At 57.0% G+C, this 25,710-nt stretch overlaps 1 protein-coding gene across 3 annotated transcripts in view; it reads right to left on the reverse strand.

Moving 5' to 3' along the window:
* Positions 1-25,710, reverse strand: part of OBSCN (obscurin, cytoskeletal calmodulin and titin-interacting RhoGEF) — a 159,135-nt gene that overhangs the window by 70,766 nt on the left and 62,659 nt on the right. For all 3 annotated transcript variants that reach the window (XM_047851995.1, XM_047851979.1, XM_047851985.1), the window contains 26 exons: positions 24,833-25,108; positions 20,613-20,888; positions 18,685-18,960; positions 17,444-17,728; positions 16,982-17,248; positions 16,590-16,859; positions 15,531-15,797; positions 15,010-15,276; positions 14,731-14,843; positions 14,479-14,632; positions 14,138-14,299; positions 13,946-14,050; positions 12,985-13,251; positions 12,618-12,887; positions 12,223-12,489; positions 11,595-11,861; positions 11,225-11,491; positions 8,810-9,082; positions 7,944-8,210; positions 7,534-7,800; positions 5,724-5,996; positions 5,144-5,410; positions 4,121-4,387; positions 3,770-4,033; positions 3,189-3,452; positions 179-442 (listed from right to left, as the gene is read on the reverse strand). In XM_047851995.1, coding sequence (XP_047707951.1) covers positions 179-442; positions 3,189-3,452; positions 3,770-4,033; positions 4,121-4,387; positions 5,144-5,410; positions 5,724-5,996; positions 7,534-7,800; positions 7,944-8,210; positions 8,810-9,082; positions 11,225-11,491; positions 11,595-11,861; positions 12,223-12,489; positions 12,618-12,887; positions 12,985-13,251; positions 13,946-14,050; positions 14,138-14,299; positions 14,479-14,632; positions 14,731-14,843; positions 15,010-15,276; positions 15,531-15,797; positions 16,590-16,859; positions 16,982-17,248; positions 17,444-17,728; positions 18,685-18,960; positions 20,613-20,888; positions 24,833-25,108 — 6,462 coding nt within the window. The remainder of the gene's footprint in view (positions 1-178; positions 443-3,188; positions 3,453-3,769; positions 4,034-4,120; positions 4,388-5,143; positions 5,411-5,723; positions 5,997-7,533; positions 7,801-7,943; positions 8,211-8,809; positions 9,083-11,224; positions 11,492-11,594; positions 11,862-12,222; positions 12,490-12,617; positions 12,888-12,984; positions 13,252-13,945; positions 14,051-14,137; positions 14,300-14,478; positions 14,633-14,730; positions 14,844-15,009; positions 15,277-15,530; positions 15,798-16,589; positions 16,860-16,981; positions 17,249-17,443; positions 17,729-18,684; positions 18,961-20,612; positions 20,889-24,832; positions 25,109-25,710) is intronic.

The raw sequence follows: 25,710 nt of genomic DNA on the forward strand, positions 1-25,710 counted from the left end.
AAGCCCAGACACAAACATCAGGACAAATACTGGATGGGGAGATGAAGGCTAGAGTCCCCAGGAGGACACAGCTGGAGAGGCACAGATGCCCACGGAGTCTGACAGGGAGAAGATGGTGACATAGTCACAGTGTGGAGACACCAAGCCACAGGGCCACATGACTACACTCAATCTTTACCTCTGACAGTCAGCGTGGTCGAAGTCTTCTCCTGCCCGCACACACACGAGTACTCCCCGGCATCTGCCACAGCCAGGCCATGGATCTCCAGTTCACACACAGTCCTGTCCTGCCTCAGGCTGACTCTGTCCCCAGCTCTGAGGGTCTCAGACCCCTTCCTCCACTCCACGGGGGCCACCTTGCTTAACTCACAGTGCAGCTTTGCTGTGGCCCCTTCTGTGGCCTCTTCCTTCCTCAGGCTCTTTGTGAACTTGGCGGGCAGGGCTGGGGAGGAACAAGGTGACACAGAGAGCATCAGACCAAGTAACTGAAGAAGTCAGGATGTGGACACTCAACAATGAAATGCACCCTGGAGCAAATAGGAAATCAAAGAATGGACACATGGACACATGGGTGGATCACAGTGTGTGGGGGCTGGGCAGCAGGGAGACAGAGGAGCTGGCATCCACAGTGGACTTCAGGACATGGACACATGCATGGGAATGGTCATAGTGCCCACAGAACAGATAGACATAGTGGCCAACGGGGACATCTGCCAGCATCTTCCATGGTCAATCCTGTCTTAGACTGTACCTGATGCTAGATTCAAGGTCCCAGGTCCCTCATCCACCTCGCATACCCCAGGCTGCCCTGCTTGGACCACATCATGGCTGCAGCCTCTGACAACTGCTCCCAGACTAGAGGGCACCCATGCTCCATGAGGTCACCCGGTGCTCCTATGGCAAAGATGCTATGTTCATCCACACAGTTCAAGCACCATAGGGGCCCGGGTGCTCCTAGGATACCCTCGGGATGTGGGGGGTGGCCTCATCCTACCTTGTCTCATCTGCTTCCCTGCAGGAAGTGACCAGGCCCCCATAAGGGCCCCTGAGGACCCGGGCCACATCAGGAGGCCACCAGCCACACCATGGCAGGGCCTGTTCTGAGCCCCCATTCCCAAGGGTCTCGGGCCCCTCGCACCACTGCACAAGTTCCTCCCAGAGCCTGCTCAGGCCCCAGGACCTTGGTGTAGGGGTTGTCAGGCCTGAGAGGAGCAGACACACGCACAGAGAGCAAATGAGAAATGGCCACAGATATCAACCTGGCAACACAGCTGCCTTTTGGAGGCAGGGCCTCGGGGACAGCAGGCAGGATGACCCATGGCAGGCAGCTCCACTGCATAGGGACTCCCACCTGCCCCTCACAGGGCCTGTCATCCCTAACCCCTGGACCAGCCCTCCTGTCCTGCCCTGCATCCTGAATCCCACCATGTCTGAGATGCCCCACTCCCAAAAGACTTCCTGCCAATGCTGTGAGCAGACCTACCCACCTGTCAGCATCAGACCTGGACCCCACCTCCACATGGATGTCCCCCTGCCTTCCTGGGCATGGCACACATGACCTTCCCCTCCGTCACCCGCCACATTCCATCCATACCCACTGTCACCTCCACACCTGCTTCACCTCACCTCCATACCTGCCTCACCTCATGTCCACACCCACCTCACCTTCCTGACCACCTTACCTCACATCACCTTACCTCATCCACCTCACCTCATCTCCACACCCACCTTACCTCACCTCCATATCCACTTCACCTCTCCACACCCACCTCACCTTCCTCACCCACCTCATCTCACTTTCCACACTCACCCACCTCACCTCCATATCCACCTCACCTGACCTCATCCACCTCAATTCACCTTCCTCACCCACCTCACTCCTACACCTGTCTCACCTCATGTCCACACCTACCTCACCTTCTTGATCTACCTTACCTCACATCACCTCACCTCATCCATCTCACCTCACCTCCACACCACTTCACTTCTACAATCACCTCACCTCACCTTCACACCCACCTTACTTCCACACCCACATAACCTCCACACCTGCCTTGCCACACCTCCACACCTGCCTTGCCACACCTCCACACCTGCCTCATCTCCACAATCACCTCATCTCACCTCCACACCCACTTCACCTCACCTTCCTCATCTCACCACTACACCCACTTCACCTCATCCACCTTGCCTCATCTCCAGACCTGCCTCAATTCACCTCCACACCCCCTCACCTCCACAATCACCTCCCCTCCCCTCCACACCCACCTCACTTCTCTCCACACCCATCTCACCTCACCTGCACACCCACCTCGCCTCACCTCCACACCCACCTCGCCTCACCTCCACACCTGCCTCACCTCCACAATCACCTCACCTCACCTCATTTTTCTCATTCACCTCACCTCAACACCCTTCACCTTCACACCCATCCATCCACCTTACCTCAACACCCATCTAATCTCACTTCCACACCTATCACCTCACTTCACTTTATCTCTGCATCTATACCCAGACTTCATGTCACCTCAACTCAACTCACCCCCCCACACACAGACCTCCCCTCAACTCACGCTACACACCCAATCTAACCTCACTTCACCTCACACACTTTCTACATAAACTCACCTCATTCACCTTCCACACCCACCTCACATGATTCACCTCATAGTCTACATCTACCTCACCACATCTTACCTCCAAACCCAACTCACCTCACCTCACCCCACCTCACTCTGCACACCTTGACCTTGCCTCCATCCACCCTCCACATTCACACTTCACCCCCACATCTCTTCCATGTCCCTGCATGTGTTTCCTGGCTCCCCTCCTCAGTCAGCCTCTCAGTATCGCTGCGTTGAGTGCCAAGCTTCGATCTAGTTCCTAGCTCCTCTGCGGCATGTTCCCTCCAGAGAACTCATGAAGTCTGTAATCCTCAGTTGTAGTGTAGGATGCCCCCCATTTCTCCCTGAGATGTAACCCCCTGAGGGCAGAAAGAACCTCATTCTCTGCAGTTTATTTGGGATGAGCCTCACACAAGCAGATGCTAGAGATTCATGCTGCAGGATGCAGGAGACAGAGGCAGAGAGGCAGAATGACCCTATGGCGACCAGGGCAGAACAACAGGACATGACACACCTTTTTGAGACATGGAGACACTGCTCCACATGACCACACAAAATCCTTACCCCTGACAGTCAGTGTGGCCGACGTCCTCTCCTGCCCGCACACACATGAGTATTCCCCAGTGTCCACCACAGCCAGGTCACAGATCTCCAGCTCACACATGGTCCCATCCTGTCTCAGGCTGACTCTGCCCCCAGCTCTGAGGGTCTCAGACCCTTTCCTCCACTCCACAGGGGCCTCCTTGCTCAGCTCACAGTGCAGAGTGGCTGTGGCCCCTTCCGTGGCATCCTTGCTTCTCAGTCTCCCTATGAACTCAGCAGGCAGGGCTGGGAAGTCAGACATAGAAGATCAGATTCTCTGGAGATTTTGGGGGGTGGTGGTACATGATGGGACAGATGACAAGACAGACTTCTACAGAACAACAGGACCAGCAGTGACCAAGGAGTGGTAAGTGGCTGGGATACTGGCTTCTCACAGTTCACACAACAGCCCAGGAAGGGGAGAGATTCCACAGAGTAACGGGTGGAGGGTGACACCAGAGAATGTGGGAGAGAAAGAACATGAACATGGAATGAGAGCAGATGGACATCACAAAGTCAACTGGACACCAAATCACGACTGCTTGGCCACACGTGGTCTTTACCCCTGACGGTCATCATGGCTGAAGTCCTCTCCTGCCCACACACACACGAGTACTCCCCAGCATCTGCCACGGCCAGGCCACGGATCTCCAGCTCACACATGGTCCCGTCCTGCCTCAGGCTGACTCTGTCCCCGGCTCTGAGGGTCTCAGACCCCTTCCTCCACTCCACGGGAGCCTCCTTGCTCAGCTCACAGCGCAGCGTGGCTGTGGCCCCTTCTGAGGCCTCCTTGCTTCTCAGTCTCCCTATGAACTCAGCAGGCAGGGCTACAACAGGGCCCAACAGGGAATGTCACCTTTGACCTCCCACAGGAATGAAAGGAGCATGTGGGCAAGGCAGGCACGCATGCTTACCCTTCACTGTGAGCATGGCCAAAGTCATCTGGTCCCCGAAGTGGCAGGAGTACTGCCCGGTGTCCTGGGGCCGCAGGTCCCGGACCACCAGCTCCAGCACTGTGCCCTCCTGACGCAGGCTGTACTTGCCTCCGGGCCGCAGAACCTCATCTCCACGGCGCCACTCCACAGGCGCGGCCATGGATGACAGCACACAGCGCAGTGTGGCAGCTCCACCCTCCGGCACCTCCAGGTCCTTCAGCCTCTCACGGAACCGCACCGGCCGTGCTGTAAGCAGGCACAGGCTTGGCTTGACCCCTCCATCCTGCACCCCAGCTGAGGGCCCCTGGGGTTGGGGACAGCTGAGGACACAGCAGCCAGAGGGCTCAGGCAGGCCCACCTCACTCTTTCTACACTGGGGGTTATGGGCAGCGAACTCCAAAACTCTGTCCTCTGGGGGGGTGGCAAACGGTTGGGAAGAGAACTGTGTCCCCCACCCTAATTCATATGCTGGAGCCCCAACCCCCAGAACCTCAGGATGTGACTGTGTTTGGAGATGGAGTCTTTACAGAGGTGATTTCGGTAACCTGAGGTCATTGGGATGGGCCGAATCCCACGTATCTGAGCGATCACATAGGAGCTGAGGACACAGATGGAGAACAAAGCCAGAACATAGGCAGGGGGCGGTGTGTGCAAACCAAGGAGAGAGGCCTCAGTGGGGAAACAGCCCCGCCCACACCTGGATCTCAGACTTCCCCCTCCAGGACTGGGACACAGTAAATGTCCATGGTTTAACTGGTCTGTGGATCCATGGTATTTGTCATGTGGTTTATGCTGAGACACTTGGAGATGAACCAAGCTAGGATGAGGGGACACAGAGATGTCAGAAAACAAGACATAGGAATGAAGCAAGTCAGACGCTGCTGGTCAGGAGACACAGGTGGAAGATGGTCAACTCTACCAAAGCAGCAGACACCTGGACATGCACAAGGGGGGCCACAGCCTCCCCCACACAGAGAGTAGGACATGAGCCCAGGAACTCACCGTGGACCCTGACAATGGAGCTGCTCCAGGAGCCCCCGGCCTCACACTTGTAGCGCCCACCGTCCTGCACAGTGGTACCCTTGATGACCAGCAGGGCCCGGTGGCCCTCCTGGCTCAGCTGGCACCGGGCTGATGGCCGCAGGGTCTTTCCATCCTTGGTCCAGCACACGGGGCTGTCCGGGGCGGTAGTCTCACAGACCAAGGTCAGATCCTCCCCCTCTGTGACCGTGGCATCCGTGAGCTCCCGGGAGAAGACACTTGGCTTTTCTGGAGGTGCAGAGGAAAGCTCAGGAGGTGTGGGCCCCTGCCCCATGAGGCTGGGGTCACAAACGGGCTGCCAGGGATACAGAGAAGGCCTGGCATGGCCCAGCCCACACTTTGGAGACTGAGGGATCAGCTCTGCATACCACATGCCGCAATCACCTTCAAAGAGCCCCACCTCCCCGGGATCTGTGGGCCGGGCACCTTGTCTGTGAGCCCCAGGACCATGCTCTGCACATGGCCAAGATCTGCCTTCTACAAGGCTGCACCCTCAGCCTTATGGGCCAGGCCCCATGCCAGCACTGGGCACACAGCCCACCTGTGACCCGAAGGGCAGCTGAGGTCCGCTGGTCCCCTGCCTCAAAGTGGATGGTGCCTGAGTCCTTGAGCGCCAGCTGCCGCAGGGTCAGCACGTGGTAGCCACCTGGCTGAACCTCAATTTCATTGAGCTCATTCGGGTGCAGGGGCGTCTTGTCCAGGAACCAGTGGACAGGCTCATAGTCGGCAGGGGAGATGCGACAAGAGAAGGTGGCCGAAGAGCCCTCACGCACTTCCATGTCCTCCAGATCCTCTGTGATGAGCACTTTCCGGCCTGCAAGGCACAGACTAGCAAGTCACGGTCCCTTGCAGCCAGCTGCCAAGGGAAAGGGGCACTCCCCAAGACTGGGGGTGGGCTCACAGCTGGACTGAGTAAGGCTCAGAATGATGAAACCCAGAGCACAGCAAATGTATCAGAGCTCAACTGTCCACACGTGCGAGTTTTGGCTCCACTGATGAACCCCAAGCCCACTTCTGGGGTCCTTCTCAGAGCACATGGGGTGGGTCAGAGCGAGCCCTCCTCTCCCCAAACTCTTCTCCACACCTGCCTACGTCCATCCCCAAGGTCACAGAATGCAATTAAATCATAGATTAAAAGAAGAAATAGGAGGGCCCCTGGGTGACTCAGTCAGTTAAGCATCCAACCTTGACTCAGGACATGATCTCACAGCTCCTGGGTTCAAACCCCATGTCTGTGCTGACAGCTCAGAGCCTGTAGCCTGTTTCGGATTCTGTGTCTCCCTCTCTCTCTGCCCCTACCCCATTCATGCTCGCTCGCTCTCTCTCAAAAATGAATAAACATTAAAAAATATTTTTAAAAAAAGAAGTAGGAGTGTGAAAACAGTTGTGGCCATGTGAAAACTTAAATGCTTTGGAAGATTGGCGACGTGAAAAAACCCACTTCTGCAGCTGACCTAGGTGTGGGGAAGGCTCAGAGAGAAGTCCTAATGATGGAGAGGGACTGTCTCCAGCCTTCTTCTGCACCTGAAGGTGTTTTACATCTATGGGACCACAAAAGGAACTCATGGATGGCCCATTGGTGGATGACGTGTGCAGGGCAGACAAGGAAACTGAGTCACAGACTGGTGCGCAAAGAAAAGGCTCTGGCCGCACAGCCAGATGGGCAAGTGTGTATTGTCTCTGAAGAGGATGCTGTGTGACAGCGTGTTTCTCACTTTAGCTGATGTTTCCTGGATTAAGCATGAGTACGAGTTTACAGAGTGGATGTGGTGTGAGCTCACTGGGCTTGCTGGATTTCACAGAAGAGGACAGGAAAAAAACCACAGCAAGGCTTCTTTGTTGTTCTTTCATTATTTCCCACTGACAGAGCCCCCTGCCCCCGGGAGGGCCCTCCTCCTGACCTCCCTGAATGCTGGAGCCTGGCGTTGGGAGGGGAGTGCACCATCCCGCCTGGACATCAATATGCCCTATGATTCTGGGCCAACCATGGACTGCATCGGGCCCCCACTTCCCCATCTGGGAGGTGGGAGAATAGCATTCATGCCGCCTGGCTGGTGCAACTGTTACTCCTGACACCTGGAGGCATCCCCAGGCCACACTCCCTGCAGAGCCCCGGTGTGGGGGCCAGGCACATTCCAGCACACAGGCTCCGAGCAAACAACTGCGTGAATTCATGAGGACACATGCTCATTCACACTGTGTCCCTTTAGCAGGACCTCAGAGACGAGACCACCCAGGGCCAAGCTCCCAGGGATGGGGAAACTGAGGCTGGTCCCTGACAGCCTCCAAGCCCACTTTGAACAAAGCTTACTCCCAACCACACCCCCGGCCAGCATGGCACCAGGCCCCACCTTGCACCAGGAGCCGGGCCTGGGAACAGGCCTGGCCGATGTCACAGGTGTAGGTGTCGCTGTCCGCCTTCTCCAAGGCGCTGATGGTGAGCCTCAGGGTCAGGCCCTCCTGGCTGGGTGCATGCTTCCCAGAGGCATGCAGCTCCATGAGGCCCTTGCGCCAGATCACCACAGCTGCGGGACGCTCTGTCTTGCACGTGAACACGGCTGTGCCCTTCTCTTCCACATGCAGGTCGGTCAGCTCGTCTGTGAACCAGTTGGCCTTTTCTGGGAGGCAGTGGGAAGAAGTGGGGGTTGAGGGCTGTGCAGACCCCATGCCAGCCCCTCCGGACAGGGAACAGCCCCCACCATGGGCAGGGAGGGAGGGACAGAGGCCAGGGGACCCATCCCAGGGTCTCCTGTGGGGTCACCTTCCACACGGAGACTCGCTGTGCTCTTGGAAGCTTCTGTCTCACACGTGTATTCTCCTGAATCCTTGAGCGACACCGCACGGACCACCAGAGTGGCCCAAGTGCCTTCCGTGACCAGGTCATACTTCTGACTCTTGCGAATGGCCTTCCCGTCCTTTAGCCAGCGCACCGGGGTCCCGGCCCGAGACAGCTCACAGCTCATCACCACATCCTCACCCGGAGCAGCCTGCTGGTCTTCTAGAGGCTTCGTGATACCTGCCGGCCTCTCTGAAGAGAGCAGAGAGCAGAACAGCCCCCGTGAGGCATGGCCACACCCCAGCCGTGCTTAGGGTGAGGGCAGGGCAAGCACTGCAGAGGTGGAGACCACAGGACCTTCTGGGGCCTCAGGGTCTGGAGTGCAAGAGGCCCCACAGTCACAAGGCAGGGGCCTGGGAGGGGAGATATGAGACCACAGACCCTCACACCTTGGTATCACTCAGAGCCCCAAGACTCAAAAGTGTGGCCACCGCCATTGCCAGCTGTGAATTGAATATCACCCACCTGCACCAGTATTTATACCAGGTACACAAGCTTAGGAATGCCAATGGCGATTTCACTAGCTCAGTGAGCAGTGAGCCCTAGGGGCCACCATGCTGTCAGACCCCCAACCCTGCTCCTGCCCACAGACTGGAGGCTCTCGCTCCACAGAGTGAGCTCTCTGAGATGACCAGACACCCCTTGCACCCCAGCAGGTGCTTCTGGGCCTCCAACAGGGGAGCTCCCCGGGGACTGGGGGACTGTCCCCAGAAGCACCGTTTCTGGCCCGAGGCCCCAGTCCACCCTCACCCCAGTGGAGACAGGCCCCCATCCCTGCACACGGTGCCCACCTCTGATGATGAGGGAGGCCTTGGAGGTGAGGTCCCGCACGGAGAACACCACCTCCCCAGCATCTCCAGGAGCCACATCTTGAACAACCAGGGTGTATTTGCGGCCCTGGCGTGTGGCCCGGAAGCGGCCAGAGCCACCCACTGTCTTCCCGCCAACTGTCCATATGGCCACATCGCTGGGGTTCTCATGGGACAGGACACACTCGAAGGTGCAGCTCTGGCCCTCCGGCACCTCCACCGACTTCAGCCTCTTGGTGATGCCCACGTGCAGGTCTGTGGGCCACGGAAGATGGTGGTCATGCCGGCCAGGCCCTCGGACACCAGCCTCTTAACACCAGCACTGTCAAGCCCGTTGCTGCCCCAGGTCAGACCCCACAAGGGGCAAGACCTCACTCCCTCCCTCCCCAGTCCCACTCCCCGCTAAGCAAATGTCTCCAGCTGGCCGAACCCTGTTGTATGGATCACAGAGAGCTGTGAGTGTAAACCAGCGTGGCCACCCTCCTATCTGCTACAGAACACTCACTGTGCAGAGAACATTCACTGTCCATGGTGGTGGCCAGCTCAAAGCTCCAGGAGGTGAAGGACAGGCCCGAATGAAGGAGCCATCCAGCTCCAGAACAAACTCACCATGCTGCCCTGCCCCATTCCCTGTCTCACCTCAAACCCTGGCCAGCCCACCAGGGACACGTCCCAGGGTGACTGCGGAGCGAGCCTGCCATGCACATGCAGGAGAGAGAATAGGACCAGAGGAGTGGGCCAGGACAGCAGTGCACACAGGAGGCCAGGCCTAGGCTGACAGTGACTTCTGAAGGGACCGTGTGTTCCAAGCCAGGGGGAAGGGGGGGGCAATGCTGCCCTGCTGGCTGTGTAACCCATGGTGCAGCTCAACCTTTCTGAGGCAACTTGATAAACCAGAAATGTGGCCTGCCAACAACCACCTTCACCAGGCTATTCCTGTGGCCTGGAAGTCCTTCCAGAGCATCCTATGCCTGACATCTGGGCCTCTGCCATTAGCCACCCCCAAAAGGCGACCTTGACTGTGCTCCCTCTGTGGTTCCCACACCTGACCACACACATCCCCTGATGCAGATTGAATGTCACTAGCCTGCACTGAATCCCTGGCATCTTGGGACTCTATCACTCATGGCCAGCCCAGTGTCCCCGAGAGCTCTTCTTTTCAACGTCCCCGCCCCACTGTCTGCAACCTAGGCCTCTTAGGGACCATCAAGCCTGGTCTTCCAGGAGCCTGCCCCTGACCTCCTGGGCTCTACAAAGCAGCTCCTGGCACGGTTGAGCGGGTGGGCACCACAGTGGCAGGCCCCACCTGCCCCCTGGACCCGGACCCGCCTCCTGGACCCAGACCCACCCCTGGGCCCGGCCCCGCCCCTGGCCGCGACCCCGCCTGCCCCCTGGATCCAGACCCACCAGTGGACAGGGCTCTGCCCCTGGACCCAGACCCGCTCCTAGACCCGGACCCGCCCCTAGAAACAGTTCCGCCCCTGGACTCAGATACATCCCTAGACCTAGCTCTGTCTGCCCCCTGGACCCAAACACGCCCCTGGACGCAGACCCGCCCCCTGGGGCCGGCTCCGCCCCTGGACCCGGCCCTGTTCCTGCAACCAGCCTGCCCCTGAGATGGCCCCACCCCTAGAGATGGCCTCCTCGCCCATGGACCCAGCTTTCCTGGAGCCTACTCCATGCCTTGGACCCGGCCCCACCCCATGGACTCTGGCCCTACCTTGGACCCGGACCCGCCCCTAGAGACGGCCTCGCCCCTAGCGACAACTCCGCCCCATGAACCCGTACGCGTCCCTGGACCCGGCTCCATTCCTTGAACTCAGACTCTCCCCTGGACCCGGCCCCGCCCCATGGACCCGGCCCTGCCTCCTGGTGCCTACTCCATCCCTTGGGCCCGCCTCCGCCCCGTGGACCCGGACTCGCCCTGCACGCGCCCTCACCCCATGGACCGGCCCTGCCTCCTGGAGCCCGCTCCACCCCTTGGACCTGGCTCCGCCCCAAGGACCTGGCCCCGCCCCTTAGACCCAGCCCCGCCCCTGCACCCGCCCCCGCCCCATGGCCCGGACCTGTCTCCTGGACCCGGACCCGCCCCTTGGACCCGGACCCGCCCCATGGACCCAGACCAGCCCCTGAACCCGCTCCCGCCCCGTGGATCCCGCCCTGCCTCCTGGTGCCCGCTCCATCCCTTGGACCGCCTCCCCACCAAGGACCCGGACCCGCCCCCTGGACCCAGCCCCACCCCTGCACCCGCCCCGCCCCATGACCCGGCCCTGCCTCCTGGACCCGGACCGCCCCATGGACCCGGACCCGCCCCTTGGACTCGGACCCGCCCCTGCATCCGCCCCCGCCTCCAGGACCGGGACCCTCCCCTTGGACCCAGTCCGCATAGCCACGCACCGTGCACGCTGACTCTGGAGCTGGTCTCCTCGGAGCCCACACTACAAGTGTAGAGGCCGGTGTCTTCCCAGCTCAGGTCGTGCACCACGAGCCCGCGCGTGCCCGCCGTGTGCAGGAAGTCGTACTTGTCACTAGGGACCAGCTCCACCCCGTCCTTGCGCCACACCACGCGGGCCTGGGGGTCTGAGATCTCGCACTGCAGGGCCAGCGTGCCCCGCTCCTCCGCGGACACATCGTCCAGCGCTTTCAGGAACACCACCGGCTTTGCTGCGGGGAGGTCGTGGGCAGGTGAGCGAGCTCCACCTTCGGCCTGCAAGGACCCCGGCGCCCCGCGCTGGGAGTACCCCAAGGACCCACAGCGACGCCTCACCTTTGACCTCCAGGCGGGCAGTGACCGACACCTTGGGGGAGCAGGCGCGCACAAGGCCGGCGTCGGCCCGCCGAACCCGCTTCAGCACCAGCGTGTGGCGACGGCCTTCGTGGGAGATCTCGTGGAAGCTGTCGTTGTACAGAGGTGTGCCGTTGAGCGACCACTCGACCTCCTCGTCCTCATGGGACAGCTCACACGAGAAGCAGGCGCGGCCCTCCTCCGTGGCTTCTGCGTCCTGCATCGGCTGCATCACTGTAACCTCGCGCGCTGCCAGAGCACAGAGCCACTCAGCACCGCCGCAGGAGACCCTTCCCCGGGGGGAGAGGGGGTTCCTCGCCTCCTCTCCCAGACCCTCCCCCCTAGGGACGCTCCTCCCCTTCCCCGGCGAGGACCCTCCCCCCAAAACCCTACCCCCTGAGGATGCTCCCCCCCCACCCTCCCCCTCCGGAGCCCCCGCCCCACGGCAAAGACCCTCCCCACATCCCCGACCCTCCTCCTTGGGGACCCTCCCCCCCAGACCCTCCCCTCCGGGACCCTCTCCCCGCCCCTCCCTCCTCTACCCCGGGAACACATCCCCCAGGCGGAGACCCTCGCCCTGGCACGGGGCGACCCCGTGCGCCCTGGCTACCTTCCACCGTGACCTCAGCGCTGCTCTGGGCACTGCCGGCCTGGCACCGGTAGACGCCGGCGTCCGCGGGCGTGAGCCGGAGGACGCGCAGCTCTGCCATGTGGCCCTCCAGCCTCATTTTGAACTTGTCGGAGGGCGCCAGGGGCGTGTCCTCCTTGTACCACTGCACGGCCTTGGGGGCCGGCTTGAAGTCGCAGGACAGGACCACCGACTGCAGCTCGCGCCCCGCCTTGGGCTCCAGGGGCCGTGTGAGCACCATGGGGATGTCTGCCGCGGGAGGGGAGAGGGCAGCGCTGCGTCAGCGGAGGGACCGTGGGGTCCCAGAACCCACCCTGTGCCAGGTCTGCCACCAGACCTGCCAGGTCTGCGCCCCTTCGCCCCAGCTGCGTGCTCACCAGAGACCACCAGGCGTGCGGTGGAGCGCGACTTGCCGATGGTGAAGTGCACCGGCCCAGTCATGGTGGAGCAGGTTCGTCGCAGCGTCAGCCGGTGCACCGTGCCCTCCTGCTCCATGCCCACGGTGGGCCCGGCCTGGAGCACTGTCTTTCCCAGGAGCCACTTGGGCGGCCGCACCGAGGGGATGGAGGTCTCGCATTCGAACCAGGCAGGTGCGGGCTCCATCACAGTCACATCCTGCAGGCCCCGCACGATGGTGATGGATTGCTCTGTGGGTGAGGGGCTGGTCACTGGGGCAGTCCCACAGGGAGGACCGCCAGCAGCCACAGGCACAGTGGAGAGGTGCCAGGGTGGCCCCGCCCGCACCTTCCACAAAGAACTGGGCACTGGTCTTCACGTTGCCAGCATCACACGTGTAGGTGTCCTCATCCTCCGGCTGCACGTCGTTGATGATCAGCTTGCGGTAGAGGCCGTCGCTGACCATCTCGTACTTAGGTCCTGACTGCAGCTCCACGCTGCCCTTGAACCACTGCACCTGGGCGCTGGCCCTGGACATCTGGCACTCCAGCACACCGCGGTGCCTCTCCATGGCTATCTTGTCCCGAAGTGGGCGCAGGATGGTCACCGGCAGCTCTGAGGTGTGACCAGGGGTGAGGGGACAGGATAAGGGATGCTCAGTGCCCCAAAAACCCCACCTGAACCCCCACCCATCCACCCACCCGGGTCTGAGTGCTGTGCCTCTGCAGCCTCCAGAGGGCTGGAACCTCTCTGCCAGAGCCAGCAGGTGGCGAGGCCAGGTGTCACCCTCGGCTTCTCTGAGACCCACTGCATAGAGCTGACCAGGTGAAGGGTGGGCGCACCACTCCCCCCACACACACACCACTGCACTGTGCGCCCTTGACAAGCTCATCCAGAGCACCCTGGCCTCACCCCTGCCCTGCCTCTTCACATCCACACCCCTCGCCCTGCACAATCCTGCATCAAGCAATTCCAAATCTCATATACCTTCCCCCCAACTTGTGGCAGACCCTCCCTCCTCTATGCCCTGACTGTGGCTAGGGCCACCTGTTAAGGCCTCATGCTCACCACATGCCGGGACCCCACAGTGCTTTCTCTCCATTGCTAAGTCCCAGGAGGAAGGATTTACTGTGACCTCCTGAGCTGCCTCTCCAAGACCCCTGTCTTCCTGGTGAGGAGGCAATACCTCCTTTTCCTCCTTCTGGGTCATTGGTGTCCTGGGACAGCTGCCCTGTCAGTCCCTGTAAGGCTGCAAAACTGTGCATTCACATACACTGTCCAGCAAAAACCCTCCCCTGGGCTCCCTCACCTTTGACTCGGAGCTCAGCTCGAGACTCTGCATTTTCGGCTACAAATCTGATCTCTCCTGCATCTTCTGCCAGGACCCTCCGGTAGATGAGGGTGTATGTCCTCCCTGGAAACACAGGCCAGTCAGTACTGGGAACAGGCCCTGGGGGCAGGATGGAGGACGAGCCCTCCTGACACCTGCCCAACAGCTCACCTTCCTGGCGGATGCGCACATTGTCACTGGGCCGAAGCTTACTGCCCTCCCAGAACCACTGGGCTGGCACCTCATCGTGAGAGATCTTGCAAGAGAAGGTGGCGCCCTCCTTTTCCATCACCTCCACATCCTCCAGGGGCCTCACGATCTGGATGTTACGACCTGGGGTGGCAAGAAGGCCGTGCCATTTGTGGATGCCCAGAGCTCCTCCTTACCCCTCCCACCCAGATTGCTGAGGGGTGCAGGGCGGGGCAGAGCCAGAGGGCTAAGCACTTTGCTGGGGGGATGCAGGGTGGCCAGGAGGCTCTGGCCCAGCAGACCCTGACCCTTAATCTGCCTACCTTGCACCTTCAGGGAGGCTGAGCTTTGAGCATCACGAGCGTCGCACACGTACACGCCCTGGTCACCAAGCTCACAGCGGAAAATGATGAGACTCCGACAGGCGCCCTGGGCCACCATGCCCACTGTCTTGCTCACCCTAAGCTCCACGCCGTCCTGAGGAGGAACGAGGTCGGGTCAGGCACTGGAGGTGGCCAACAGAGCAGTCCCACCCCTGCCAGCCCACAGTGACAGGCGGGAGCAGCCCAAGCCACCTTCAGCCAGCGCACATCCACGTTGGGGCGAGACAGCTCACACTCCAAGGTCACCCTGTCCTTCTCTGTGGCCACCACATCCTGCAGAGGGCGGCTGAACCTCACAGGCAGCTCTGGGTTGGCAGGAAGGGGGAGGTGAGAAGCGGGGCCTGAGATGTGTGGTCTCACACAGCCAGTTCTGGGAATGACACCCCCCACCCTGCCCTTGCCTGGCTCCCCGGGCCTCATTGGGGACAGAGGCAGGTGCACTCAGGAGTGGCCCCCCCCGTGCCCACGCACCAGTGACCGTGAGCCGTGCAGACGTGTGCACCCCCTCGGCTTTGAAGGCGATGAGGCCACTATCCTGCGGCCGCAGCCCCGACAGGATGAGGGTGTGGATGGGGCCTTGCACGGCCAGCTGGCACATGGACCCTGGCTGCAGCCGCACACTGTCTCGCGTCCAGCTGCCCTCCACGTTGTCGTGTGACAGCTCCACATCCATGGTGGCTGTGCCCTGCTCCCACACCTCCACCGCCTGCAGGCCCCGCACAAGCCGGACCTGGCGCACTGCGGGACAAACGTGGGGGTGCATGAGGCACCGCCGTGAGACCCAGGCCCTTCAGCCATCCCCCACTCACCTCCCCAGGAGCCTCAGAGCCAGCCAGGCATCCTGGAGGGAAAGGCCCAGCCCTTCCCTTCCTTCTCTCCCATCCTCCCTGCCTCCCGCCACCCCCCAGGGCCTGTCCCTCCAGGGGGACACCCCCTTCCATCCTCCTTCCTTTACGCCCGACCCCCACGCCCAGCCTGCTGCTGCCACTCACTTTCCACGGTGAGCTTGGCCTGTGTCTTGTCGTCTGGAGTCTCACAGCCATAAAAGCCGCGGTCAGCAAAACCCACGCAGTGAAGAACCAAGCGGTGCCTGGTGCTCTCGGCGTGAATCTCCACGTTCTTGCCTGGCGCCAGGGCCACTGCGTTCCGTGTCCACTTGACCTCGGGCCATGGCCGTGTCAGCTCTACCTCCATGGCCACTGAGCTCTGCTCCTCCACCGTCTGTGGCTCCAGCTTCTTTCTGAACAGCACTGGAGCCTCTGGGGTCATGAGAAAGGGAGGTCATCGCAGCCACTGCCACTCCCAGGAAAGCCAGGGCACAGAGGGGCCTGAACCTCCACAGTCGGCACAGCTGCCCCCACCGTGATCTCATGTTCTCACTCCACACTAGGCCCAGCTGCACACCTGTACAGATACAACTGTAGAGAAGGGAACAGAGGCCCCGGGAGCTGCTTCTTCCTTAGCCTGTCTCTCACCTCGCACCCTCCTACTCAGGACAAGCCCACCATGACCAGCAGCAATGGGGCACGGTTGGGGGGGGCAGGTAACACAGATGCTGAGCCCCCAGCCAGTCTGCCCCAAGGAGACCCTGGACACTCTACGTGAAGGAGTGAAAGGAGCCAGTCAGCTGCACCTCCCAGTCCCAGGCTCTGGATGACCTTTCCAGGTGTCCATGTTACTAACTCACTCAGAACCAGCAGCAGGTCACCAGGTGAGGTCCCAGCACCACCCCCCCCCCACCCCCAACCCTGCTTGCACTGGCTAACTCCACTCCCTCCCACCTTGCCGACCATGGGACTCAGCTTGGGATGCCTCCTCCAGGCAGTCTCCCTTGATGGCCTAAACCTCTGCCCACCCACAACCAGACGCACCTTACAGAGGTTTACTTTGTCCCCTTCAGAGTAGGTATCTGGCCCCTGGGTCCCACCTGAGTCTCCTTTCCTTAGCCAACAAAGCCCAGTGTCCCTCGAGGTCACCCGAACCAGCTGGACACAGGTTGGCATCAGAATGCGGCCTTCGAACCAGTCCCCCTGGGAGGCCCTCCCACGTACCTCGCACCCGGAGGGCAGCAGCGGAGGAGACCCCCTCGGCCTCTGCGGTGATCTGGCCTGGGTCGTCCAGGGTCAGACCCAAGATGGTCAGGCTGTGGCTCGCGCCACTCTGTGAGATGAGGAACTTCTCACTGGGCTGCAGCAACGCGCCGTCCCGGAACCACCTGACTGCTGCATCGCTGGGGGACACCACGCACTGGAAGGTGGCCTCCTGGCCCTCTTCCGCCACCACGGCGCTCAACCCAGACATGAACTTGACCACGCGAGGGGCTACAGACAGGAGTTTTGCTTGAGAGATGAGTAGGAGAGGCAGAGACCCCCCGCCCCATGCAGACACAGAGAGCACACACCTTCTCCAGGAAGGCCCCCAGATGCGTCTCGCCCCTGCCTACCACTGACGGAGAGCTGCGCACTGGTGCAGTCATCCCGGGTCTCACACGCATACTGCCCCGCATCCTCCAGCCGCAGGCCGGACACGGTGAGCGAGCGCCGGGGCCCTGCGGCTTCCATCTGGAAGCGCTTGCCAGCCCGGAGCTGCGTGCTCCCGCAGCGCCACACCACCTCGGCCTGCGGTGGGCTCAGCTCGCAGGCCAGCGTCACCGTGCCACCTAGCTCCCCGCTCACAGGCTCCAGGGGCCGGCAGAACTTAGCGGCCACCTCTGCGGGATGGAAGGGGGGTGTCAGCCGCGGGGCTTGGGCCAGGGGACAAACTCTGTGCCAACCAGTCATGCGCCCAGAGTGCCACTCCAGCTCCACGCCGGGATGCTGCCTACGCAACCTCATGGGAGACCCTCCAGCCCCACGGGCACCCCAGTGCACACGGGGCTCCCAGAGGACACCCCAGTCCCTCTGACCTTCCACCTGCACTGGGAAGTCCTGCCCATCTGCGCCCACGCGACAGCTGTACACTGCGGTGTCCAGGGTTTGCGCGCCGCGGATCGTCAGGGTGTGGGTGTCCCCCAGGCTGGCCGTTTCGTGCCGCTTGCTGCGGCGGATCTCCACGCCATCCTTGAGCCATGTCACTGCGGCCACGGAGGGCGTAGCCAGCATGGCGGTCAGGACAATGTCCTCGTGCTCCCTGACCACCAGAGGCTCTCTGCGGCCAGGTCTCTCCACCGTGGGGGTCTCAGGCTCCAGCTCTGTGGGGAGATCAATGAGCATGAGAGCAGGGCATTCCTGGCCTCGCTCATCCCACCTAGGGGCTGCACCGGGGGACGAGATCTGAAATGGGACACACACACCCCACCCAAACTTCCACTGCTCTGCCGCTGCCTGGCCCGTCCAGTCCTCCTCTGCTGAGACTCTGCTGAACAAGCCTGAGAGTTAATCCAGCAAGGCTCCATGCCACCTAACGGTCACTATCCAGGCTCCCGGGGGTGCGACAGGGTGGTCAGGAAGAGACACCTGGGGTCACGGGCCCGGGAGCCAAGAGCTGAGAGCCCAGCATCCCTGCCCAGCAGGGAAGAGGGGGCCTCATGAGCAGACACTGTAGACAGTGGGCAGCAGGCAGGTCAGAGAGACCACAGCCTGGGGCCTGGGCCCACATTACTGAAAGACATTGGAGCAGGGTCAGGAGAGGAGGCAGGAGAAGACAGCTTGGCCCAGACCAAGATGGGCATCAGAGCAGGGCAAGCCCGCAGGGCTGACTGAACATCAGCTGGACACTTGGGATCCCAAGGCAAGAGACAGGGAGCCAAGCCCCGCTGAGGGCAAACCCCTCAAGTAAGTCTCCCAGAACAGCGCTGGGCTCCAAAACTGTGCATGGTGCGTTTGCAATGGGAAACGTGTCTGCCTACCAACCCTAGACAGAATGGCTATGGCCACAGACCACAGGCCTTGGTGGTCAGGTTGTGTGGGGGTAAGGTGGGGATGTGGCGGAGAGGGGCAGAAACTGGGGGACGCAAATGTCGGGAATGTCCCAGAACAGGGGCTACAGGGAGTGTCTCCAATCCAAGGACCTGGGCAGTGGACAGAGCCCTGGGCCGGGCCCGTCAGCAGAGACCCCAACACAGGTACAACACACAGCCCTGTCTGAGAAGGGCTCATTTCCTGATTTGTCAGGAGTTTATACCCTCTTCCCAATGCTGGCCCCCACCTGTAATGTTTAGGCGGAAGGACACCTTCTCTCCCCCAGCCTCACAGCTGTACTCCCCGGTGTCCGCCTTCCCCGCCTGCTGCACCACCAGCCTCCTGCTGCAGCCTGTGGCCTCCATGCACACTTTGGAGCTTGCATTCAGCTTCTTCCCATCCTTGTACCACGTCACCTCTGTCTTGTCCTGAGCCACCTCGCAGCTCAGCGTGACGCTGGCCCCCGCCTCAGCCTGCATCTCACTGCATGCCAGCTGCTCCTTGGCAAACATGGCCAAGGGCTCTGGGGTCAGAGAGGGACACACAGGAACAAACACACCATCTAAGTTAGGAAGGCAGCACTGGGAAAGAAGAGGTAAACGGGATGGCTGGAATAGTCTCCAGGCTCTGCACGTGCATGGCTTGCAGGGTCCTTCCCATGTGGGCACGGAGTCCCCGCAGCTCCCTGCTGCAACCTACTCTGTGTCAGCATCTGCTGGCAATGCAGGGAGAGTGGAACTGTACCTCCTATCAGTGCATGATTCTGTTGATACACTGCTGATTTCAGTTCACTGATATTCTGTCTAAATATAGGCCTGGAAAGCCATGACACACTGGCCTGCACTCTTTCCCCTGTCCCATCGTGTTGTAGTACAGAAGCTACACTACCATGTAAGATGGGATAAGAGTGTATCTCCTTTTCTCTACAAGAATGTCTGTGAACAGGATATAATTTCCAGAATGCCTGGAAGGATTTACCAGGCAAGTCACCAGGCTTCCATACTGTTCCATGAAGACACTTTGGTTCCTGCTTCTGTTGTTCCAATGACGCTGTAGGCATTGTCCACTTCTTACGTCCGTTGAGATTTGCTTTTCTACAACCACTAGGACCATACTTCACCACTGTTCTGATTTTCTGGCATTAAAGAGTGCCATATTCTCTCAAGTGACTTGTCAGAAAGACACACAACAGGTTTTGTGGTGTCCATACACACCCACAAACCATGATGTACTGATACAACAGCAAACTGCTATGGGGGCCCCCAGGAGTCAGGCGGGGCTGCTCTGAAGTTCAATTTTCCCACAAGAAGGAAAATAAAGATAGGTCACAGACTTGTCTGGAACCAGTCAGGAGGCATCAGTGTCCCTGAGCACCATCTGGAAACACAGTGGGATGGATACCGCCTTATCAGTCAGGGGCTGCTACCACTGAGTGTGCTCATGTCCCACAAGCCACTTACTCCTCTCCCTCCCTCAACCTGTACCTCATCCAGGGGGAATTCTGACACAGGGTATCCTAACTGAAGACAAAAAGAAACAAGATTTGCTTTGAAAACAGCTCCAAACCACACAGGTGCTCATCACAGGTGTTCAGCTACTACCACTTCGCCGCTCGTTATTTATTTTGCCGAGATGCTGCAATAAACATCTATCTGTGTTTTGCACTGAGGGAGCTTCCACACCCGTGAGCATGGCCCAGAATACCTACAACCTCAATAATGCAAGTTCAGCCTCGAGATGATTCCAGCTATGATCAGAAGGCTGAAGCGTCCTCTTATCCTGGCTTACTGAAACCCAAACATCTCTTGATAGTGAGAACCTTTAAATGAGGCTATGGAAGCTACTAGAGCATCTGCAGGTGAGGACGTCTGGTCAATCTCAGCCCAGTGCAGCACATAGAGCCTGAATCCCGGACGCCAAAGGAGCCACAGTACGTTCTGAAGAGGTGCTGGGGACAGTGGCTGAGCATGGCCATGTGGACACACCATGGAGTACCCAAGAGGAGCTCTCTCTTGTCTGGACACTCTTCCCTTCCCACATCCGTGGGTTCAGCCACCAGAGTGAAATGGAAGGCAGAAGGCTGGGATCTGGGAAGAGCATCAGGGTCTGTCTGGGCTGCGCACTAGTGCCATCATCGCTGGCAATCAAGGATAAAGTATTAGCCCCAGAACTGACCTGTGACGTCCAGGTGGAAGGACACCTTCTCTCCCCTGGCCTCACAGCTGTACTCCCCGGCATCCGCCTTCCCTGCCTGCTGCATCACCAGCTTCCTGCTGCAGCCCTTGGCCTCCACATGCATTCTGGAGCTGGCACTCAGCTTCTTCCCGTCCTTGTACCACGTCACCTCCGTCTGGGCCTGGGCCACCTCGCAGCTCAGTGTGGCACTGGCCCCTGCCTTGGCCTGCACCTCACTGAGTGCTGGCTGCTCCTTGGCAAACATGACCGAGGGCTCTGGGGACAGGAAGGGACACACAGCATCAAACACACCATATCCATTAGGGTCGCAGCACTGGGAGAGCAGGCCTGGATGAGGGTGCAGGGCCACAGAAACCCCTCCAGGCTCTGTGCTGGCTGCACAAGTACCCAAAGTTCACTATAGGCTCTACCACTGTTCCACATGGGGATGCTGGAAAAGACTTCGCTGTGCACACATACCTCTGGGAGAGGTGCAGGGGTGTTGCAATGCACACGCACCCCAGCCTTCCCAGGTGATGCAGTCTTTCCTCACGGTTGTGCAGGGAGCTGCTGCCACTCCTTGCTCTCACCTACCCTGCGATGTCCACTGCTGGCACCTGGATATGTCCCTCCTGTGGTCTTTCCACGTAAGTCCCTGATGACTCACACAGTGGAGCACCGTTCAGGTTTCTCTGACTCTTCTCTTCTGCAGTGTGGTATCATTGCAATGCCCTGTCTGGTTATCAGTTATTGCTAATTATGGCCTGTCCTTTACATATTCGTTTTTAGGAGCTCTTGCACTTGCATTAGAGCTTTGATAATCATGGTTTTGTGAATAATTTATCCATCATTGTCACTTGCCTTTTCATCCCTTTGTGTCCTCTGATGATGTAAAGTTCTCAGTTGTGATTTAGGCAGGTATGTCAATGTGTCCTTTGTGGTTGGTGTGTTCATATTCTGTTTCAGAAATCTTTCATTACCCTGAGGCCATTAAATGTTGTGTGTTCTCTGCTAAGAGCGTGTTTTGTCTTTCACACTGGAATCCTAGCTTGGCTGGAGTTGGTACCTATGCATGATGTGGGGGAGCCCCCCATTTTTATTATAGATAAATAGATCATTTGAGAGAGACATAAAAGATAGATAGATAGATAGATAGATAGATAGATAGATAATACAGGTAGATGATGGATATATATAGATAGATGATACATATATATGTAGATACACACATAGGTAGGTAGGTAGGTAGATAGGTAGGTAGGTAGGTAGGTAGATAGATGATCCAGATAGATGATGGAAAGATGGAGTAATGGATGATACAGATAGATGATAGATAGATAGATAGATAGATAGATAGATAGATAGATACAGATAGATGATATAGTAGATGATAGATACATAGATAGATAGATAGATAGATAGATAGATAGATGATCCAGATAGATGACAGAAAGATGGAGAGAAAGAGAGAGAGAGAGAGAGACAGAGAGAGAGAGACAAAATCCACATAGATGATGGAAAGATGGAGAGATGTAAGACACAGATAGATGATATACAGATAGAATAGATAGATAGATAGATAGATAGATAGATAGATAGATAGATACAAAGTTACATAGTCTGAGCACCATTTATGAAAAGACAATCTACCTCTATACCATGTGCCAGAATTACAGAATAAAAATAATGGAAAAGGTGGGGGGGGGGGGTGCCTGGGTGGTTTAGTCAGTTAAGTGTCCAACTCTTGGTTTCAGCTCAGGTCATGATGTCACGGCTTATGGGTGTGAGCCCCATACTGGGCTCTGCAGTAGCAGCACAGAGACCATGCATTCTGTCACTGCTCCACCTGGGCTCTCTCTCTGCCCCTCCCCTGCTCTAGCTCCCTCTCTCTCTCTCTGAAAATAAATAAATAAACATTAAAAAATCTCCTTTTAAAAACTGGAAAAGGATGGGTGGGTGAAGCTGGTCACAGCATGGTCTATTTGAACCTTACCACTTGTCCCTTTGTGCTATGCACCTATCCCCAAGTTGCAACCTGATGTCTTCCTACTACAGCTTTATCAGTTATATTACTTCATTTTATATTTCTCCTGATTCACTGTACAGTGTTGCACACAATTGTACCAGTGGAGCCATGTACGAGCTCCAGTTAGAAGGAGACACCCTGTGAATGTGATGTGTTGTAGTTTTCTGTATCCTGCGTCAAATTAAGGAACATCCTCTTATAGTTAATCAAGGACTTGACTACCTTGAATGTATGCTCCTGGAAGAATTTTATGAAATTCTTCTTCTGCATATAATGTAAAAATTTTATCAAGCAGTCATGTGAAAATAAAACAAAACAAAAAATGTGTTTTCCCTTTTAAGTTCTAAATATGACAGATTATACTGATATTCTAATGTTCTGGTGTTGGCCAATCCTATGTTCTTAGGAGATGAGCTCAGACAGTGTGTCTGCACTTTGAGTATTGCACTGTTACTTGGACAATATTTTGTGTAAAATTTGGTATTGACATGCATCCGAGACTGGCCTCCAATTGCAATTCTTCACACTTGTCCAATTTGGGTATCAATGCGGCGTAAAATGGGTTAAGAGTGTACATCCCTTTTCTGTCCTCTTAAAGAATCCTCCATGATCATGGGACAATTTCTTTCCAGAATTTGTAATTTGTAATCTATAATTCGTAAATTGTAACTTACCAGCAGAACCACTGAATTTAATCTTGTCTAATGAAAAGGTTTTTTGGGATGGTTCCATTTTTTAAAAAAGTTATAAGATTGTTCACATTGTTTATATCTTCTTGTGGATGTTTTGATACGGTTTTCGAGGAATTGGACAATTTGCCAAAACTTTTCAACTCTACTTGAGTAAAATAATATCACGTTCTACTGAAGTGACGGGGTCAAAAGTGTTCCTAGTAAGTTTCTTACTATCTATACACATCTACAAATCATGTAATGATACACTACTGAAGAATCACACATTGCTATTAGGAGTCAATGTGGGGCCACAGACCACCTATTTGAGCTTAACCTCTCATAACTTAAAGTAAGTTTGCAGACATCTCTGTGAACCAGCCAGGGATGGGCATACGCGTGCACCCCCCACCCCCCCACACACACCACTAGCAAATGCTATGAAATAAATACATAAATACTGCTTCACCAGTCAGTGGCTGCCACTATAGTAACTTTTCTGTCCCAAAGTGTGCTGATTTCAGAGAAGCTACTCATTCTTCCCAGCTTCAAAATCTATGAATCAAACTCCAAGCACAATACTGACACAGAACATTCTCACAGAGACAAAAGGAAACTGAAATTTTCTTTCAAAAGAAGGTTCCAGCGGCTCCTGGGTGACTCAGTTGGTTAAGCATCTCAGTCTTAAGTTCAGCTCAGATCATGATCCCACAGTTCCTGAGATTAAGCCCTGCTTCGGGTAATGTCAACACAGAGCCTGATTGGGATTCTCTGTCTCCCTCTCTCTGTGCCCCTCCCTTGCTCATGCTCTCTCTCTCTCTCTCTCTCTCTCTCTCCCCCCTCAAAATAAATAAGTAAACATTTAAAAATTATCAATAAGTAAGTAAATAATATCCCACATTCCAGATACACATCCAAGTCGCATATCTCCCAGCCCTCTGCTCCTGGTTTACTATGTGCGGACATTGCGACAGAACAGGGATCGAGATTTGGGTACACATAGGTGCACAGGTAACTTCCATGTCCACATGTGAGGCAGGAAGAGTGTCCCAAAATGACTGAAATTTTGGTAATGCCAAGTTCAGTCTCAAGACAACTCTAAGATGACTGGGTTGGGTATCTGAAATGCACCTGTATCAGGTTCAAAGATATTCAGCCCTCATGTGGTGCTGGGTGAGGTCATCTGGGAGCTTCTAGAAGTAATTCACATGCCCTGGGGTGAGAGACGTTGGCTCTACTTTAGGCAGTGAAGCCAGATGGAGCGAGAGTACTGGACACAGGAACTCCAGGAGCATTACTCCATGGACACATCATGCAGGGTGCACAACAGGGGTGGTGTGCTGTACACAGATCTTCCCATCCACTCTCCCAGGGCTTGGCCACAGGCATGAAGATGGGATATGGGAGATGTGAGGACAGGAGATCTACTGGAGAGACCACAGGTTCTTCATAGCTGTCAGTCAGTCAACACATCATGCTGAAACAGGGCTAACATGGCACGCCACCACCACCCAAGTACTGACCTGTGACATCCAGGAGGAAGGACACCTTCTGGCCCCCGGCCTCACAGCTGTACTCCCCAGAATCCGCCTTCCCCGCCTGCTGCACCACCAGCCGCCTGCTGCAGCCCTTGGTCTCCACGCGCACTCTGGAGCTCGCACTCAGTTTCTTCCCATCCTTGTACCATGTCACCTCCGTCTGGGCCTGGGCCACCTCACAGTTCAGTGTGGCGCTGGCCCCTGCCTTGGCCTGCACCTCACTGCGTGCAGGCTGCTCCTTGGCAAACACAGCTGCAGGCTCTGGAGAGAGAGAGGGATGCATGGGGTCAAAGATACAATCCATGTGAAGAATGCAGGTCTGGGAAAGAAGGTCTAAACAGGGAGGCAGGGGGACTGGAACTCTCTCCAATCCCCGCATCAGGTGTTTTTAAAATGAATACAGTACAGTACTATAAATGTATTTTATCTTTCTTGTTCTTTTCTTAATATCATTTCTTTCCTCTATCTTACATTATTGTAAGAATACAGAGTATAATACATATAACATGCAAAATCAACTATTTAAGTTATCGGCAAGACTCTCAGTCAACAGTGCGCTATTAACAGTTAAGTTCTGGGGGAGTCAAAAGTTATAAGTGGATTTTTTACTGCATTGGGCACTACCACCCCTAATCCCTACATCACTGAGATCAACTGTGGTGATTTTCTACTGTTTTGAATATTAAACCAACTTTGCATTCCTGGACTATGACTTCATCAAAGCATATTTTTTGACATCTTGCTTAGATGAATTTGCCAATGTTTTGTTGAAGATATTGGATATTGATATCCATAAGAGATTGGCCTATAATTTTAATCCTTCCTTCTTTCCTTGTCAGATTTTGGTGTTGATGTTATGTTAG

The sequence above is a fragment of the Prionailurus viverrinus genome, chromosome A1 (assembly GCF_022837055.1).
Source record: "Prionailurus viverrinus isolate Anna chromosome A1, UM_Priviv_1.0, whole genome shotgun sequence".
NCBI lineage: Eukaryota > Metazoa > Chordata > Mammalia > Carnivora > Felidae > Prionailurus > Prionailurus viverrinus.